Raw genomic sequence first — 21,327 nt, 5'->3', positions numbered from 1 at the left:
CCTGGCGTCGGCGGCAGCGTCGGCGGTGTCCCGGCGTGAAGGCAGCAGGGGGCGTCTTGACTTATTACTCCTGGCTTGTTCAGAAAAGACAAGGCAGGAATCCTGGTTGGGATATAACACTATTTTTTATTTTTTTAATTACTTTTTTGCTATCTGGTTCATTCAGCTGCTTCCAAAACATACTTGTTAGTTGGTGAAATGCCAGAATTCTGAACAATTGTGACTTATCACAATACCAACTTCGTACCAACTTCAGTTGATATGCCAATTGTGCCCTACCTGGACCGAAAGGATCTTGAAGCAGTGGTACTTGCACTGGTAATCGCTCATTTAGATTTCTGTAATGCGCTCTACTTGGGGCTAGCCTTGAACCAAGTTCGGAAGCTTCAACTGGTTCAAAATGCTGCAGCCAGATTGGTCACTAGTACATCTAGGTTTGACCATGTAACACCAGTGTTAAAATCTCTGCACTGGCTCTCAATCAGCTTTTGGGAGCAATACAAGGTGTTGGTTATTACCTTTAAAGCCCTACATGACCTGGGCCCGAGTTACATGCGGGAACGCCTCTCCCTAAATAATCCGCCCCGCACTTTCAGAATATCCGGGAAGAATTTGTTGTAATATTATAACACTCGATTAACCACAACTTCCTATAGAGCATTTACTGCCACAGCCCCTAAACAGTCTACCAGAAAGAGATCCATCTTATTACTACCTTGGATGCCTTTAAGAAGGCACTTAAGATGGATCTCTTCTGGCGGATTTATCCACCGGATTCTGTATAAGAGATTATGGTTAATACTCCACCCCTGATTATGATTGTATAACCATTTGATGGTTGGATTTTAAGGAACTAATAGGAATGTGTAATTCAGTATTAGTATTTTATAGATTATTTTCCTGGATTGTACTGTATTATTTTAATGATGTAATCCCACTTCAATCTTTGGGAGAGGTGGAAAAGATAAATAAAAATTATTATTATTATATACCAAATACCAGCGGAACCACCTAACAACAAATATCCTTTGATTTCACTCAGCTGAACATGGGAACCACCTTTTTTTGAAAATATTTGGGGATTGGTCAAGATGACACCACAGATCTCCTTCCAACCACTAACTCAAGAGTTCAATAAGGAGAGCTATCAGTACCAATGCCTGGATGCAATATTTATTGAATCTTGGCAGCAGATACTTACATTAGTGGTAATAATGCAATAGCATGATTGCTGATCAGCATACCACATGGACAGCACATAATATTGATCTGAAAGGAGCTGCACTGTATGCCAGTTTGGTACCTGTCTGAATTCAAGGTGTAGGTGATGCCATTTAACTCCCTAAATTGTTTAGGATTTCATTACTTGAAGTAGTTAGTCTCTGTCTATATAGACCTGCCTGAGGAGTGAAGTCTTTTCTGTATGTGGGTCTTCATCTATGTTCCACCAGTGGGAGAAATACAATGTGGAAGGACATGGCAGAGGGCCTTTTTAGTTGTTGCACTCCCAATTGTGAAATGGAGGTCTGATTAGTGTCAATATGGCTTCTTTTCAGCACTGAGTCAAGATATGGCTTTTGCATTTGTGCATGGTTTTTAATTGCTGCAACTTTTAAAGTTGTTCTAACTTGTTGTGTTTAATGGCTGGAATTTACTAAAGCTGTTAAAAATATGTAACTTAGAGTGCAGAGCCAGTGTGGTGTAGTGGTTTGAGTGCTGGGCTTCCACTCTGGAAACAGGATTTGATTCCCCACTCAGCCATGAAATCCACTAGGTAACCTTGGGCAAGTCACATGCTCTCAGCCTCAGGGGAAGTTAATGGCAAACCTCCTCTGAACAAATCTTGCCAAGAAAACCCCATGATAGATTCATCATAGGATTGTCATAAGTCGGAAACAACTTGAAAGCACACACACACACACACACACACAGAGCCTAGAGTTGTGCATGATCCATATGTATTCTCTAATTTAGGGAATACAGTACATAGGGACTATGAAAGCACCCCCTCCCCCCATTCCCACTTACTGGGCAGCAGATACTGCAAGCAACTGGCATCCCCCTCCATGTGAGCAATATCTCTAGTGCAAGTGACAATTGCAGCAGGGATCCTGCTTTTGACTGTTGTACTGGAGATTATCCATGGGAAAGAGTGGAGACACCAGTCAGCTGTTTCCTGACTGACAGAGAAGAGATCCCCCACCCCTTGTAGTGGTTGTGTCATTTCATAATTTCTGTCTTTTGGTGACTATAAGGTGACCTTATCACAGAGTTTTCTGGGGCGGAAAGTATGTGACTCACCCAAGGTCCCTCTGTGGGTTTCTATGGCTGAGCTGTGAATCAAACCCTTATCTCCAGAATTGTAGTCCAAAACTCAAACCACTGCACTGCACTGGCTCTCCGCACTGAAAGCCACTACTTAACTACATAAGACAAGTGATCATATAGATCATATAGTAGATGATATAGAATTTTGGTCAACATGTTTTTATTCTGGTTAAGCTATTTTATTGTTTTAATCTGATATTATTTCAAAATTGTTTTATCTGTACATCATGCTGAAATCCCACAATAAACGGGAGGATTTAGATATTTTAACAAATAAAAATAAATTAATAAACACTTGGATGATGTGTTTCAGTGTACACTAGGATGATCCATGAAGGGGTTGGACAGAGGTTATTCATCTCTCTATCCAGACAAAGAGAGGACAAGTGACTTGTGCTGATCCTGGATCTAAAAAAGAATCCCTGGTATTGCCACCACAATGTTGCAAGTTCAATCCTAGAGGAGAGCTCCAAGGTCCACTCAGCTTTCCATCCTTTCATAGGTCGGTAAAATGAGTACTCAGCTTATTGGGGGCAAGCGGCCTACACACTGTAAACTGCTTAGGGAGTGCTAGTTCACTGATAAGCAGTATAGAAATGTACTTGCTATTGCTAATGCAAGAGAGGCAGAGCTAATATTGCTATCTGCAAGAAATCCTATAGTACCGTGGATTCCTCTAGGAATCTGTTGAGGTATGGAAATCTGTTGGAGGCCTAATACTGTGAACCTCCATTTTATGTTTAGCCCTTATATATGTGTAAACAAACCATATATCATAGAATCACCACACGTCACATGACATTCTTTTAAGAAACTTCACAATGCATGGAAATGTGGTACAATGATTGAAGTAATGAGACATCGTGAGACAGAATAAAAAATGCCACAAAGAAAAATAAAAAGCCACTTGCACATATAGCAATTTTAATCCATTCCATTTTTAAATACCACAATAAATTTAATTTTCACAATAAATTAAATAGCCATATTCAGTTTACAAAATAGAATTACTTAGTGTGAAACCAATATTTACAAACAATATACATTATGTACAGCAGGTTTCTCTTTGTCAACATACAAGCATAGAAGGGGAAAAAGAGACTTCTTTTTTGACACATGATTGACATGCTACAAGTGCCAAGATGACCCATACAATAAGAATAACAATAATAATAATTAACAAAATAGTGCAAACTCACCACAGGAAATTTGAAACAATGTTGATTGCATGAGAGAATTTCTTTTCAAACAATAAGAAAAAACTCAGCATCACACAGGGCATATCTTTACACTGCAAACTTATATTGGTTTTTTCTTTTCTTTCTAGTTTCATGTGCATGTTCTCCTCCACCAAAAACCCCACAGAGACTTTATCAGGTGAGAATTAGAGTGCCTGGCCCTCACTTGCCCATCCAGTCATAGAACTACAAGTCCTAGGTTTCCTATTGTTAAACCAATATAAGTCTGAAGCCCAAATTTACACCTTTAAAGGGTCAATATTCTTTTAGCCACATTTTAGCCTACTGCAGCCCTTCCTAAACCAAAAGTTGCCATGACTTCTAAAGTTATATCCCACCTCCCCTCTAGATTTGCTTGGTATTAAATTTTGCAGAGCAACTAGAGTACTGACCCTTTGAATTGAATAGCTGAGTTAATTTCTTTAAATGACTTCTTCCCATTTAATTGTTCAGCATAAAATGGTGCAGTTATGCAGAGAGTAATTTTTTAATGTTACTCACTGCTTTGCAGAAAAAAATTGATCCCACCTTATATTTGGTCACACACTGCATATGTACACGTATGCATGAAAAAAAAGGGTTACTTTTGATAACTGTGTATACGAAAAGTGCATATTTTAAAACTCTAATAGAGACATAGTTGCATATCTCTGGGTGCAACACATAGTGTTGTATGAAATTTACTTTAGGGCCAGTTAAATGTCCTCCCTGTAATCTGGTAAAATTTCTGATTAAAAGGGTGAAAAAACTTGCGCAATTTGGTAATGACAGAGGAGTCAACCTCTGGATGGATGCGTCCCTTGCTTCCTGCCAGGCACTTGTTAAAAACAATGTTAAATCGCAAGCAGTAAAACCCTCTGGTGGCATTGAAATATAAATTATATTGACTTATCCTTGGAGGAAGATTTAAGAACTTCTCTACCAGCTGGAGTTCTGGCAGTGGTTCCATAATGAGACGGTCACCATCAACAATGTGAAACTGCTCAATGGGAAAGTACTTTAGCCACCTCTCCAGGTGTTTTGTGTAGATGCTGGTTCTTACTGCCTTGTATTTAGTGTTCACTTCACATGTATTAGGGTCAATGGACAGCTTCTCAAATTTGTAGTAGGTTTTATTCTTCCTTTCTTTTCCCTCCAGGACCTGAGTGTAGTCAGAAATAGCTCTTGTTGTAGGTTCCCTGACAATGATCAGTAATTTGATGGATGAGTTCATTTTATAAATCCTTTCAGGTACTTCCTCGGTGATAAAGTATGCAGGACTTTTCTCAATAGTTATTTGATGGGGATAAGAAAATGGCATTTTTTTCCTGTACCACTCGATGCCCTTGGCATAGTTCTCATCATTATCAAAGAAGTGGATTTCTTGAGAAGCTTTGACCACTGCTGGGTGGAGATTTAACATTTCAAGTAGTGCCCGGGTTCCTCCTTTCCTCACTCCAATTATAATGGCCTTGGGGATCTGCTGGACCAAACTGTGAAGTCGGATTTGCTCCTTGCTGGCATTGCCCTTCCGGAACTCGTGTAACAATCCACGCTTAAACTGTAGAGCTCGCAGTGGAATTTCATCTTGGCCACGGAGTCCAAATCGACCATCAATTGGGCAAATGGGTTGCAGTCTGTAGTTGAGAGAAGTGTAGGAAATACTAGTTAAAATTATTAAAGCCAAGCCAATGCAAGTCTACTCAGAAGTCATAGGGTGTATCTACATTGCAGAATTAAAGCAGTAAGACACCACTTTAACTGCCATGTCTCTATTCTACAGAATCCTGGGATTTGTAGCTTGGTGAGGCACCAGTGGTCTCTGACAGACCAGGCTAAACACCTTACCAAACTACAAGTCCCAGGATTGTGTAGGATAGAGTTATGGCAGTTAAATTAGTGTCAGATTGCTTTAATTCTGCAGTGTGAATACATCTTCATTTAGATCAGTGAGCAACACCCTAGGCAAGTGATTCTTAGATTAAAAAGACCTATTCTGCTATTAAGATCCCGCTGCTGAATCTGAGGTGTTTCACAGATTGCAAGGGTCTTTTCAGCCACAGAAGGCATATCCTGAATTCAACCTGATGTGTTGACTGCACAAGCACACATGCCTGCATACATGGTATTTTTAAGTGTCCATGTTAAGTATTTACAGTTTCACCTTAAAAACATAATAGAGGCAAACAGGACAGCAATTCCTTTCATGAAACACAAGAATGGAAAACTGGATTTACTAGAAACAACAGTTGTCTGCATATAAAAGGGTATCTCTATAGCTCCCTTGATCTCTCTTACTGTCACAAAAAGAGTATGCAAATTAACACCCTTGGACATGCAAATAGTTGTTGCTGCTTCTCTATCTTCTGATACTGTTGAATCTCAATTAATTGTCTGAGCCAGTGGCTAGGCTGGCTGGGGATTCTAAGGGAAGCAGTATTTTAAAAGGGAACTTTTGCAAGCTCTGTTGATTCCTATAGTCACTGCTTGGTTGTGTGTCAGCATTAGTGCTGCCAGATTTTCATAACAGCAATAAGGAAAGTGGAAATCCATGACATGCAGGATTGACAGTCAGGAAGTAGCTGTTAACAAGTTTGTGTTCTTCCAAAATACCAAATGAAAACATTGATTTTGGATAACTTAGCCATGTGTTTCTCTATAAAGTTAACATATTATCCACATTCTTAAACTACATGAAGCACACATTGCTTTATGGAAGGCCTATACCCAGACATCGAGGATTTGTTGACATAAAAGGAAGAGTTTTCCAACCTCCAAATGGGAAAAGAGACCAGCTCTCTGGAAGCTGCCTTGGGTCCCACTCTGGTAGAAAGGCCTCATATAAGATAGATAGATAGATAGATAGATAGTCCAAATTAGCATTGATCAGCAAGTTAACAGGGAAGCAGGAATTGTGCCAGAACTGAGAAGCAAAGATAGGAATGAGAGCCAAAGAAAAACACAACCAAATTTTACCAAAGACAGGGCAACAGCTCTAGTCACAGCCAAAGTCGCAGTCCAAACAAGAAGTCTTTTGCAGCCCTTCCTGTCAGAGAGGTCCAGAACCTAGTCACGGGTTCAGGCAATTAATTGAGATTCAACAGTATCAGAAGATGGACAATCACCAACAACTATTTCCATCTCCAAGGGTGTTAATTTTCATACTCTTTTTGTGACAGTAAGAGAGATCAAGGGGGCTATAGAGACACCCTGACTTCTGTAGCATATTCACCAGTGAATAAAAATCTATCACAGATTCTTTTTTTTTTTTAAAAGAAGAAACAAGGGCAGAGAGAATGAGAGGAATAAACCCTTCTTGCCATTAGCAATATTATATATGGATCCTATGGAATACACTACTGCAGGAGTTCAAGGAGTCAAGTACTGTGTCTGGATAATTTTATGACCATTAATAACATTTGTAGCTGTGCAAGCTTAGATTGGTGATAAGGTTAATTAAATTTCATGCCTCAGGGCACAGGACAAATTCCTGCAGGAGTCAAGAAGGAATTTTCATCCCATTCAGGAAACTGCATAATGGGCTATGACTATTCTGCATATCTTTATATTATGAGACTTTACAGGGAGATGATGCCTGCCTCAGCACATGAACATTTCTTTCTCAGCAGATGCAGGCCTTCCTGGACTGAAACTGGGTACCTCATTGCTATGAAAGGAAAAACAAATGGAAGGAATTGATGGAATGCAGTGCAGGATTATTCAGTAAGTGGATTTTTCTCTTCTGTTATTTAGGTTTTGGTTCCACCATGTAAACTAAGGTTATTCATCCATCCCGTGGAAAGCAGAGTGCAACGTAGTGGCAGGTTTGCCTTCCTGCTCTCTTACTCCTCTAGTTTTAATCCAGAACAGTGCTGTCCAGGTTATTCTCCAAATACTCACATGTCTCTTCCTCTCATAGATTCCTCAATTGGCTTCAAGTTTGGGCCAGGGCTCATTATAAGCTTTTGGTCCTAGTATTTAAGGGCTGCAATCTAACTTCCCCATGTATTTGGCAGCTCAGCTAGCATGGTATGTACCATCTAGAAATTGAAGATCTGCAGACAAAGGATTATTGGCAGTTCCACCAACACATACAGCTCTGTTGAGGCTGCAAGCCTTTCAGGATCTGGCTCCACGTTTGTGGAACAGCCTTTCTTTACACCTCCGTCTGGAGGGGGATCTGATCCACTTTCGTAAAGGGCTGAAGACCTTCCTCTTTGTTTCACTGGATTAAGTTACTGAGCATGTCTAAGGTGGCCAAGATGGGCAGTGGCTAAGGAAGATTTTGTTTGCTTTGTTTTTAGGAAATTAGTATATTATTTTAGTATTTTAGAGTGTGATGTTTTATTGTTTGCTTTTTATTGTATGTTTTGATATACCACCCTTTGGTGGAAAGGGCATTATAAATCATCATCATCATCATCATCATCATCATCATCATCATCATCATCATCATCAAATGATGATTGGAATCCTATTGGACAATGATAAATACATAACCTAGAGTTATGCACTCATGACTGTTATGTATTTACATCATGTGATCAGTGGGTATCTGTTCCCCTGTCAGTATGGAAACAACTGACTGATGGTACCACCTCTCCTTGTGCAAGCAGTCTACAGCATGAAGGTAACTTACAACAGGTGTCCCACTTCTGGCTGTTGCATTGGAGATTAGTCAGGAGAGGGGATGGGCACATTGTTCAGCTGTTTCCTGTTGACTGGCAAACAGACCCCCATCAATTGCAGTGGCTGCTTCCTAGTAAGTGGGGTTATTTTTTGAGTGGGGATATAAAGGATTCACTGCACTGTAACTACACTAGACACTCTCTCCAGTTCTCAGGGCGAGGTTGAGGGATCTCAAGGCGATAGCACTGCCTTGAAGTGTTTGCATGTGCATATTTTTTTCTCAATTTGTGTTTGGATTTGATACACTGCAACTGTGGTTGAAGCTTAACGTGTCATGCTTAATGAAACTATCACATATTTCCCCTTGCAGCATTACTTGTGTCACCCATCTGTAACATCACAAAATGACATCCTCAAGTTTCAGATTTTGACCCTGAAATTTCAGAGCCTCAGGCAGTCCTGATATGGCAATCCTCTCCTCAAATAAGACAGCAATGTTCAATTGTCAGTTCCAATAGTGGCTAACCACAGGTTGTGAGAAGACGATGAGCGGGACATAAACACATTAGCACCATCTCATTTGTGCTCCCAATAAGAATGAATGCATTTCACTGTCTCTAATCATTTTTGATCTGGGGCCAAATCTATCCCTCCTATGTAGGTTGGGTTTCAGGATACGGTTTGAGGGCAAATGATTGTGAGACTCAGGCCCAAAACACATGGGCAATCCGCTCCTTTTGGTATCCCAGTTCAGGACTGTGGCAGCAGGCCAGATTGGGACTGGGCATGTGTGCATGCTGTGGTTGTGGTGTGAATGGTGCAGACTGAGTCTCCCACCACTCTATTTGGCCCATCTGTTTCAGGCCTCAGATCTGCATGTAATGATCAAATTCAAGTCAGAGCTTGAATGAAAGACCAGTAGAAAACGCTGTATGCTACTTTCAGTTCCACAGAGGAAGCAAGTTAGGACATAAAGATGAATGTTATCCTTATGGTGAAGTGGAAGAGATCAAGATTGTTCCTTTATCATGTAAGAATGGCCCCAAGCAAGCAACTTGTTGCCTTCCAGCATAGCCAATCAGGAGGGAGGCTGGGAACTGCACTCCAATAACTTCGGGGTGTGTGTGTGTGTGCTTTGACCACCTCTGTTATGAGGTAGTTTCTCCAGTGCTCTGCACACATTTAACAACTACTATGCAACATAAATTATCCACTCATTAATTTCAGAAGACAGCAAGTTGATAGTTGTGTACTAATGGCTTGCTGTGCATAGAATCAGGAAGGAACATTTCCTTGAGGTCAGACTCAAGAGTAGCTGGCAATGACAGGAACTGTTATATCTCCAATAATTTCTGGGAGGATATCTGTGCTCCTGGCCAAAAGTTTTTAAAAAGCTGGCCCTAATTTTGTATCCATGACTGCCCTATCATTTGAGAAAGCCATTCTCAGAGAGATCGTTCTCATCCATTGTGTCTGAAAAGGTGTTTTTTTTTTATTTTAAAAATTAAAAGTATACCACAAACTCCACCAAAATTGGCTAATTAGCATAGTTAAAATTCCTTATCCCTGCAGCAATCTTTCAAGTGCAGTAGGATTCCAAGCTTGACAAGCTAACTCTGCAGGCTCATGCATAATTTTAACTACCACAGTAGCACATTAATTGCCTGCTCATAAATTTTAGAAAGGAAGATGCATAAATACATCATAACTGTTTGTTGAGACTTAAGGTCAACCTGCAGATGCACGCAGACAGAAACAGGCTACCGCAATGACATATTTACTGTATGCCACTTTAAACTCTCTCTGAAAAGGACTGCCAGTGCTCACAGAATATAAATGGACAGTTTGAAATGCCCTGGCTTAGGCAAGCTGAAACTCTTTCAGTATATGCACACTCTCCTCCACCCTCAGATGCAATGGAAATAACAATGAAAATCAATATTTCAGCACTTTTCAGACGTTAATAGTAAGACAAAGAGCTGGAAGAAACCTATTCAATTATATCCAAGGGTTTAAGAGGAAGTCTTTGAGGTTGGTGGGTGGGGGAGAACTCTACCTGAAACCATCTATAATTCCAGATGTCACCCTTATCTGATAATAGAGTGACTTACCTATCCAAGCTCCCAACTCTGGCAACTAGATATAGGAGACTTCCAACAGCAAGGCTGCCTAACACAAGGAGCTTCTGTCTCAGCAACACCTGCTGTTTGAATAGCATGGCCCTCCATCAATCTTCAGGACTTCTTCAGTCTGCAGGGAAAAGAAAGCAGAAGCCATTTATGAACAAGTGGCAATACAGATACAGGCAAATGTTTATTAACAGGCAATCAATTCTGGCAAGTGATTAATCTGCCCTTGTATAGTTGGCCCTCCATATCCACAGATTCTACACCTATGAATTCAACCATCCATGGCTTGAAAATATTTTTTTTGGAGGGGGAGAATGATACCCCTTATATAAAATGACAAAATAAAGACTTGCCTTTATATTTCCATTTTATATAAGGGGTACTATTTTACTATGCTATTGTATATAATGGGACTTGAGCATCCACATATTTTTTGTATCCACAGGGGATCCTGGAACCAAACCTCAGAGGATATGAAGGGCCCACTAAGTATCCCCAGATCTTTCCCAATGCAACTCACAGGAAAAGCAGTCTAATGAGAAGGCATGCTTTAAATTCTATTGGTACCAAAGTGAAGGGTTTCTGTGGTATCATGGACCATGTAGCAGGAGAATGGAGATGATGGGTGCAATAAAAGCAGCTATACTAGGAACCAGAATTATACCATGCTATCATTTCACCTAAAAAATAACATAGGTTTTTTTTGGGGGGGGGGGGGGGGAGTGTGTTTTTCCCCCAGGCTGATCTTTTGTCTACAAATTATTCTGAAACCCACACATCAAAAAGAGGGAACAGAAACTTTGTGTCACAGATAATGAAGCCCAGGTTCTGGGATTTCAAGGTGGTGTTGGGCTGGCTGGAGCAACCAAACTGTTGCACAAGGTGATCCTGCTTGCCAGAGAACATGGTTCCCTCCAGGGCCATCTCATATTGGCAGTACTTCACTCAGGTTCACAAACAGATGATGCACATCTGTACAGCTGTTGTTCATGTGTTATGGTGGCAGAACTAGTGTAAACATTTGGGTTGCACCTAATTGTGAAGTAATTTAAAACAGTGCCCCTCAAAGTAATGGTCTGTGGCCTGGTGTTGGTTCATGTGATATTGGCTGCCAGTCTGCTGCAAGTCTCTAGGAAAGAAAGAAATAGTTGTATTCTATGTGCACAAGTATGGTGTCAGTCTTTGGCATACTTGGAAAAGCAGCCTGCCAGTTCCCTATTAGTTTAAAATCACTGGTTTAAAATAAAGTACAGTGGGCCCTGTACTGTTGTGGTTTTGTTCCAGGATCCCCTTGCGGAAACCAAAATTCATAGATACTCAAGCCCTATTATATACAGTGGTACATCAAAATGCAAAAGACCATTGCAAAAAAAATGCAACAATGGCTCCTTTTCATTCTGGAGAGAGGTGACCAGTGGGGTCCCACAGGGCTCTGTCCTGGGGCCAGTGCTGTTCAACATCTTTATCAATGACTTGGAGGACAAAATTGGGGGAATACTTATCAAATTTGCAGATGACACCAAATTAGGAGGAGTAGCTAATACTCCAGAGGACAGGATAAAGATTCAAAATGACCTGAACAGACTAGAAAACTGGGCCAAAACTAACAAAATGAAATTCAACAAGGAGAAATGTAAGGTACTGCACTTAGGGCGGAAAAATGAAAAGCACAGATATAGGATGGGGGGGCACCTGGCTGAATGAAACTATGTGTGAAAGGGATCTAGGAGTCCAAGTTGACCATAAGTTGAACATGAGTCAACTCTTCCCCCCCCCCTTTTTTTTTTTCTTTTCTCTTTCCTCTGTTTTCTATCTGTGGATGTATATATGAAATTCTCAATAAAAAATAATTAAAAAAAAAACTCAGTGCGATGCGGCAGCTAACAAGGCCAATACAATTTTAGGCTGCATCAATAGAAGTATAGTGTCTAGATCAAGGGAAGTAATAGTGCCACTCTATTCTGCTTTGGTCAGGCCCCACCTGGAATATTGTGTCCAGTTCTGGGCACCACAATTAAAAAAGGACATTGAGAAACTGGAGCGTGTCCAAAGGAGGATGACTAAAATGGTGAAAGGTCTGGAAAACGATGCCCTATGAGGAACGACTTAGGGAGCTGGGGATGTTTAGCCTGGAGAAGAGTAGGTTAAGAGGTGATACAATAGCCATGTTTAAATATTTGAAGGGATGTCATATTGAGGAGGGAGCAAGCTTGTTTTCTGCTGCTCCAGAGACTAGGACCCGGAGCAATGGATGCAAGCTCCAGGAAAAGAGATTCCACCTCAACATTAGGAGGAACTTCCTGACAGTAGGGGCTGTTTGACAGTGGAACAAACTCCCTCGAAGTGTACTGGAGTCTCCTTCCTCAGAGGTCTTCAAACAGAGGCTGGATGGCCATCTGTCAGGAATGCTTTGATTGTGATTTCCTGCATGGCAGGGGGTTGGACTCGATGGCCCTTGTGGTCTTTTCCAACTCTACGATTCTATGATTCTATTCCATTGCTATGTGTGGATGTGAGAGCAGGACAGTGAAGAAAGCAGACAGAAAGAAAACCAGGTCATTTGAAATGTGGTGCTGGAGAAGAGCACTTAAGGTATCATGGGTGGCCAAAAAGACAAACAATTGGGTCCTTAACAGAACAAACCATAATTCCCCTTAGAAGCCAAGAATATCAAATTGAGGCTGTTGTAGTGTGGCTACATAATGAGAAGGTATGGATCACAGGCAGAGGTAGAAGAAGGAGTGGAAGACAGCATGCCAGGTGGATGGACTCAATCAGGGGCGTGGTGTTATCAGTACGCTGGTGACACCTAAATATGTTTCACTGTGTCCATGACTGATGCAGTGACCAAGGATGGCATCTCTCCTCTAAATGCCTGTCTGGAGTCGGTAATGGGCTGGATGAGGGAAAACAGACTCAGTTTGAATCCAGAGCAAACGGAAGTGCTCGTGATAGGTTCCCCGGGCCCGGGGATGGATATTTGTCCACCTGTCCTGAACGGGGTCACGCTCCCCTTGAAGGACTCCGTTCACAGCTTGGGGGTGCTCCTGGACTCATCGCTCCACCTTACATCTCATGTGGATGCGACGGTCAGGAGCACCTGTTATCAGCTTTGGCTGATACGCCAGCTGCGACCCTACCTGGGCCGGGGGGACCTTGAAATGGTGGTACACGCTCTGGTGACCTCTCGGTTGGATTTCTGCAATGCGCTCTACATGGGGCAACCCTTGTACCATACTCGGAAGCTACAATTGGTTCAGAATATGGCAGCAAGACTGGTCACTGGATCCTCCAGGGCCAGTCACATAACACCTGTGCTGAAAGATCTACATTGGCTGCTTATTCGCTTCCAGGCGCAATACAAGGTGTTGGTTATTACCTATAAAGCCCTAAATGGCTTGGGACCAGGGTAACTGTTGAAAGTTCCAGATGCTAAAATATTCTGCGACAGCACAGAGAGCGTTCTCCGTCTCGGCCCTGCAGCTCTGGAACTCTCTTCCCGGTGAGCTCCGCTTGGCCGCCTCCCTTGACCTATTCAGGAAGGGGTTAAAAACCTTCCTTTTTCAACAAGCTTTCCCCTAATCGACGTAATATCTGCTCCCCCTCCATCGCACTTGCACTTTAAGCTAGATATGTGAGTTTTTTAATTTGTAATTTTTAACTTGTTTTTATTGCTGTTTTATTGCTGTATTTGTTTATTGTGGAATTGTACATTTATGTACTTTGTAACCTGTCTTGATCTACCAAGGAAAGGCGGGCTATAAATAAAGATTTTCTTATTATTTATTTTTTATTATTATTATTATCATAGGCATGGATTTGCAGGGACTGAGCAGAGCTGTGGAGGATAGGGAGCCTTGTAGATGTCTCATCCACAGGGTCACCATGAGTCTGTTGGGGTGCGTGAAACAGATCACAGCAAGGTTGTGGAGGTACAGCAACAAAAATATAGCTTTACTTAGCAGAGTCAAAAATAGTCAAAACAAAAAACATAGCAATATGGCTAGGTACAAACAAGCTTAGCAAAAGATGCAAAAACCATGATAGCATAGCTTCCTGCATATTAGCATAAAGAACACACATATGTACTCCTAATCTCTAAGCAGACTCTTAGAGCAGTTATAGTCTGCTGATTGATTGACTATCACAGTCACGTGGCCTGATTGGCCAATTACTCTACTAATTTACAATGCAGGCTTACCTAACATGGTTATACCTGCTATTTACCACACCTTTATCCAGTCACAATTTACAATGCAAACTGGCATACCCTGACAGTTGGAGTCGACTTGAGGACAGCTAACACCAACAACAAACAGCAAACTGGTGTCCCATATATAATGGCAAAATCAAGATTTAAGTTTTGGAATTTGTATTTTTTTAAAAAATATTTACAAGCCATGGATAGTTGAGTCTGTGGATAAAGAATCTGTGGATCTGGAGCGCGAACTGTATGGGTAGGTAGGAGGTTGGAAAAGTTGTTTATTTATTTTTTTGGACAACAACTCCCAGTGGTGGTACTGGCCAGGGAATTCTGAGGCTTTAATCCAAAAATTAACTTTTTTGAGCTCTGACTACTAAACCACATACACTTCCCCCAAAATTGCTTTACCTAGCAGGAAAAGTACAAGTTACTCCAGTTTGGCTTCCCTTTCAAGTTTTCACTTTGGCAATCCTATGTTTAAGTGATGTTTCATTACTGGAAGAGTTGGTTTTTCATTTGAGCTCTAAACAGTAAACATAAGCATTTCTACTCAGAAATAAATTCCATTGATTTTAGTGAGGATTATTCTTGGAATAGGAAAACTTAAATTCAGTACACACTGCGACTCCTACTAAATTCAGTGGGACTAATTTCTGAGTAGACATGCAGAAAGTTGTGCTCTAAGAAACTGTGCTTCAGTTATTCATGCAAAAATAAGAGTAAGCACCTTGCATAAACATGTGGATCTCATTAATGTCATCACTTTGTCATGAACACAGCTACAGATATGGGGGGGGGGGGGAAGAATCAATGAGATAATTCAGATTCATTTTCAGTCTTTACTTTGTGTACATATAACAGCTCCAAGCAAATACAACTCTCTTTAAAAGAATTACATCTTTTAGGTGTGTGTATAAGCAAAGGTAAGAAGTAGAAAGGATATAAAGGCAAGCAATACCATGCCGACAGGTAGATAATCAACCCTTTTTACATTTCTTTAATGTTTTAATTGCACATGACAATGCCATCTTTATCTCATTACTGTCAGCAACAGATCTAATGAATTGAAATCTAATGGAACATTTGAAAATAAACTCCTCAAAAATGAACTATCTTCATGTATTTTATTTACTTTTAAGGTTCCATTTGCTTTTAAGGTTTCATCCAAGTTGCTGCATTTTTAAAGCTTCCTGAAAAGATCTTCCTATGAATTCCCATTAGAACTGTTCACACAGGTGGATAAATTATTGGAAAAGAAATATTCTGAAGACCAGTATATAAAATACAATAAACAGTGTCATGCTAGTAATGAAGGTTTGAGTGAGACTTCAGTATCTATATCCTGGCACTAGATACACGTGTGGAATAAAGAAGCGGGACTGGACAGCTCCAAGGTACAGAGGTTTATTTACAGTGCTAAGTAGAAGCTACATACAAGAGCAGGAACTGTACAGACAGAGTTCCTCTCTGAGCAAACAATAGCTCAGTCACAGACTCACACAGCAACTCACCAACTACCCATAATCACTATCTGTAACCCGCATTGTTTACCTTTAGACACAGCCTTATATCTCCTTGGCTGATGTAACCACTCCAGCACATGGCATAAGCCATTAGCACATCCTGCTGAGTCATACACACACAGGTGTATAGCAGAATCCACATCATGGTGTCTGGCCTCAAGGACATTTATATACATGTCCTGGCCTTGTCAGTCACACCACACACAGACTTAGCAGTTTACAGAAGTTAATTTTCCACAGCCAACATGGCTGACAAACATATGTCCCCAGGCAAAGATATCATAAGAAGGATGTTCATAAGAAAAGCTGTATTTCTCAAACAAGAAACCCACATGGTGGATAACATGACTGAATCTTTAATAGTGAAGTGAAGGGTTATATGAAGTGAACCATTCTGAAGATCTTTAACTGGAGTGACACATTTAACAGAGCCAGGAAGAACTCAGTAAGGAGACGCTGGGCTTTCTTGGAAAAGGACATGGCAGGAGGATGAGAGAATGTTGTATAGTAAGGAAGGATTTAAAGAAAGTTGATGAACTGAGGTGAGAGGAGTAAAAAAAGAGAAAGAAAGAAGGGAAGAGGATAGAGGTAAAGACTCTAGAGTGGTACAGGGGAGATTAGAAGGAATTTGGAAAGGAAGATATAGAAAAGAAGATATAAAGAGAATATAGAATTGGAAAAAAGTTGGAAGGTTGGAATGTATTAATTCAAAAAAGATAACAAATGTCTATCATTCATTCTGAAACTGATTTTGTTGTTTTGCTATTTTTACTTGCTCTTACCTGTATATAAGAAAAGCTTATACAGATGCACATTGATAGATATACTGTATATGGTAATATAATCTTTACTCTTCCTTTGTTGCTATTGTTGAAATCTGTGTTTAATGTACCACTGACTCAAGATGTGATGGTTTGAATGTAAATTTCTTATATTTAATATGTATGTTTTTAACATTTAATAAACATTTTTCTATATATATAAAAGAAAAGGACATGGCAATGCTCATTTCTGATTCCTCCTCATTTCAATTTACATAGACATATTTGTTGTGTTAAGCATTCAGGGGCGGTTTGGCACTCCATCTATAGTATGTTGAGCCATACTGCTAGAGGGAAATAATACAGCTACTCCTGGTGCTTCACAAGTCTTTTGTGTCCTTAATAGATTTCCATTTTTTTTTTAAAAAAAAATTCACATAGTCCCATAGGATCATGATGCAGTTCTATCCTTTTCAGTGTGCCTTTCTTGAAAGCAAATTTCACCAGCAGGATGACTAGTTTTAGCATGAACTTTTTAAACTTAGAAAACTTTAAACACCATTTTTTTTCTCCTGGTTTAAGGAAGTTTGCTAGGACAAAGTCTGACATCCAGTTTGCCATGGAAAAAGCACAGCTGCAACCCTGCTTCCTGTTTACTCATAAAGAAACATCAGAAGATCCATGCTGGCCCATGTAGTCCAGATGCCTACAATAAGCCTATAAGCAAAACATGAGTAAAATAGCACCCTCCTGTGCCCCTACAACTGATATTTAGAGGCATCGTTATTAACTGTTGTCAAATCAACTTCACTGTAGGACAGATATATAAACGAGTGACCTCAAGTATCATTGTCATCAACAGCCCTGCTTAGGTCTTGCATACTCAGGGCTGTGGCTTCCTTGATTATCTTTCCATATGTAAGATGCTCTTCCTCTTTTCCTACTGCATGCCACCTTCCACTTTTCTAAGGTGCCTCTGGCACTCGAGGTCTATGTGGCTGGGACCACTAACAATTTTATTCCCCAGGTCTTGTGGTCCATGTGGCCACTGCAATATATGTGAATGGCTTATAACATGGAGGAATTCTTTCCCATGGAATGATTTCATTCTAAGACTGCTGACACTGGTACAGATTTGGAAACATACAATTAAATGGCTTCACTTCAACTATGCAGAGCTCCCTTTCTTTCTTTCTTTCTTTCTTTCTTTCTGCAGCAAAAGCACTTTTGTTATAATATATGGACTACATCTGAGAACTTGATTTAACAAGAAAAAATGCTTGTTGTTGTTCCTAGCTGCCCTTGAGTCAACCTTGATTCATAGCAACCCTGTAGATGAGACATCTCCAAGTCCCGCTATCCTCCACTGCTCTGCTTAGGTCTTACAAATTCATGCATGTGACCTCCTTGATTGAGCCTTCCTCTTTTTCTTCGACCCTCTACATTTCCTAGCATTATTGTCTTTTCTAATGTATGTCAGCCTCAGTTTCATCATCTTGGGTTCCAGGAAGAGTTCAGGTTTGATCTGTTCAAGGACCCATTTATTTGTCTTTTGGACTGTCCATGGTATTTGTAGCACTCTTCTTCTGCACTACATCTCAGATAAGTTGATTTTCTTTTTATTTACTTTCTTCACTATCCACCTCTCACATCCATACATGGTGATGGTGAACACAATGGATTAGACAATTCTTACTTTAGTGGTCTGTTGTATATCTTTACTCTTTAGGATCTTTTCTAATTCTTTCATAGCTTCCCTTCCCAATCTTAGTCTTCTGATTTCTTTACTGCAGTCATCTTTCTGCTCTTTGTTTGATCCAAGGTATGGGAAATATTTATTTCAATTTCCTCATTGCCTAGTTTGAATTTAGGCAGATCCTCTATGGTCATTATTTTGATTTCTTTATGTTCAGCAGCAAGCCTGCCTTTGCACTTTCTTCCTTGACCTTGCTTAGTAATTTTCCAAGTCCATGATGCTTTCCACCAGTATATGGTACTGTCTGCATATCTTAGATTGTTGATGTTCTTTCCTCCTATCTTTCCTCCTCCTTCTTCTAAGCCTAAACTTGCTCTTCATATGATATTTTCTGCATACAGGTTGAACAAGTAGGATGGTAATATGCAGCCTTGCCTGACTCCCTTGCCAATTGAGAACCATTCTGCTTCTCCATATTCTATTGTAACAGTTGCCTCTTGTCTTAAGTACAGATTTCTCATCATGACTATCTTTCTATATATGACTGGAGTCTATGTTGCAGAATTTTAAGAAAAAGTTTTCTTGTGTGGTAAATTAATGTTTGGTTCTATAGTTGCTGCAGTCTTTTCTGTCTCCTTTTTTTGTGGCTGCGGATGTGTATTTAATATTTCCAGGCTGTTGGCCACCATTTTGTTTTCCATATTTGTTGGCATATTTTGTTTAACACTTGAGTTGATACTGTCTATATGGATTGTTATCAATTGTATTATTACTAAAAGTAAATGACATTATTACTAAAAATAAATGACAATATGAAGAAAGAAGATCCATAGTCCCTGAGCACTTGTGTAAGTACCCTTGGAGCTAATTACTGGTATAAATGGTGGCTGAAACTCATAATCCTATTGCACCTTAATGCCTACCAGAATAAAGGATATATTTTAGACTAATCTAAAATAAGATATGTCAAGAAATAAAAAACAAGATAGTAAGGCCCAAAACAGACAGGCTGAAAGTGCCGTGCTGGTGCCGAAATTAGGTTTCTAGAGCGCAGAACCCTAATATGTATGGACAGCACCATCTTTACATGGTGCCGTCCATATGTGGCTCGTGTGCATGATGCAAGAACAGTGCTGCATCCGCATCGCCAGGCACCACGTTTGCATCTCGGACGTGTCACAGTGCGCCAATGGCTACTGCAGTTTGGCTGCTGTGGTGTCCCTCCGGAGGGAAACTGGGCACCTCCAGCCCATTCCTTTGGGGCATTCTGGATTGCCCTTTAATTTACATTTCTGTTGAATTCTTCAGGTATCAATACTCACTGAAATTTGCTATTTTGTCATATTATTTGTTCCACTTAAAAAACAAAACAAAAAATGACCAGAGAATCAATCACTTGGCTCTGCAGCAGGGAGGACCAAGGAATAGCAAAAGTCACTAGTTTTGTTTTGGCGAAATAAAGTGCATGCCACGGGTGGAGATCTTCAGTCCTCCAGATGTTGATGAACTGCAAGTTTCATCATCCCTCACCACTAGCCATGTTAATAGAAACTGGGGTCTAATAGTGTCTGAAGGCCCATTGTTTCCCCAACCTGGCTGTATGTTGCATATGCAATACATTAATATTTTGGGCAGTTGCTTGCTCAAAGCTTTGGAGCACCTTTGGGCAAGATACATTTGGTTGATTTCCTTCCAGGAGGAGGCTACCTCCTCCTCACTTTGGTTACTTATGACCATCGGCTTGCCCTCTTATCTGGCCCGTATCTGTCTGAAGTTGTACCATCCAGTACAATAGTGCAAGTCATGAATGCTGCTCTATGTGGCTGCTTCAGTTGTATGGAGAGGTAGTCAAGACTAGCAGCTAGGGTAGGAACTGCCATTGGCTGGTGGTGTCCTCCAGTGTGGATCATGATAGGTATTCAAAAACATATCTCCATAAGGCCAGTCTCAGTTGCCAATGCTAACTCTTATATTCAGAGTTTACGTTGCCATATACAATATGAGCTGAAGGCAGTGTGCAGAGGAAGTAAGAAACATAACAAATTAAAGCATATTAAATGGAAGTGATCTACCCAAGGTATATTTCTGCGAGAAGCTGCATGGATAATCTACATCCACCTTCAAAGGGGTCAGGGAAATTCCTCCACCTGAGCTCCTCTTTTCTTATTAAGGTGATTAATCTGAAGGACTGCTGCAAACTGCTGCATAAGAACAAGACATTGAGGAAAGGCATGATAAGCTAGGAAAATATAAGCAACTATTGAATTATGGTGTGACAAAACAGATTAGACTGTTTTAACAGTTGAAGAATTAAACACAAATTGAAAGATACTTTTGTTACACACCTTAAGTTACACCAGATGTAACACCAGTTTTAGGATCTAAAGGCTACTATAACACCAATGGGCTTTGCATCATCCTAACAGTTCCACAAACACTTCAGAAAACTATAGGGGAATAAACCTAAAGATACAATGACATTTTCAGATATGCAGAATGTTGAACAAAAACAGGCAGCTATAATATGCTGGAAATAACTACAAGGGAAAGTAAAATGTCATTGCAGACTTTTCAGAGGCACACTTTGGTTTGGTTTGCAATAATCAATGGGGACACTTGACTGTGTGAAACCTGTGTAGAATTGTCACACCATCCTCACAATAAAATGTATAAGAGAATTAGAATGATAAAAAATATCCAAAGGTATAACTTTGGTAATTGAGATAAAGCAAACATTATGGTTACACACAAAAACTCTCAGGCTCAATCCATGGCATCACCAGCTAGGGTTGGGAAATGCCCCAGCTTTTTACCCTGGAGAACCATTGCTTCAGTGCAGA

At 40.3% G+C, this 21,327-nt stretch overlaps 1 protein-coding gene across 5 annotated transcripts in view; it reads right to left on the bottom strand.

Annotated features, from left to right (window-relative positions):
* Positions 1 to 3,262: 3,262 nt before the first annotated feature.
* HS3ST5 (heparan sulfate-glucosamine 3-sulfotransferase 5) overlaps positions 3,263 to 21,327 on the bottom strand; it is a 233,589-nt gene continuing 215,524 nt past the window's right edge. For all 5 annotated transcript variants that reach the window (XM_042446845.1, XM_042446846.1, XM_042446844.1 and 2 more), the window contains 2 exons: positions 10,286 to 10,424; positions 3,263 to 5,182 (listed from right to left, as the gene is read on the bottom strand). In XM_042446845.1, the coding sequence (XP_042302779.1) occupies positions 4,252 to 5,182; positions 10,286 to 10,392 (1,038 nt within the window). In that variant the 5' untranslated portion in view covers positions 10,393 to 10,424 and the 3' untranslated portion in view covers positions 3,263 to 4,251. The remainder of the gene's footprint in view (positions 5,183 to 10,285; positions 10,425 to 21,327) is intronic.

The sequence above is a fragment of the Sceloporus undulatus genome, chromosome 1 (genome assembly GCF_019175285.1).
Source record: "Sceloporus undulatus isolate JIND9_A2432 ecotype Alabama chromosome 1, SceUnd_v1.1, whole genome shotgun sequence".
NCBI lineage: Eukaryota > Metazoa > Chordata > Lepidosauria > Squamata > Phrynosomatidae > Sceloporus > Sceloporus undulatus.
This window is presented reverse-complemented; position numbering and strand designations above follow the sequence as displayed.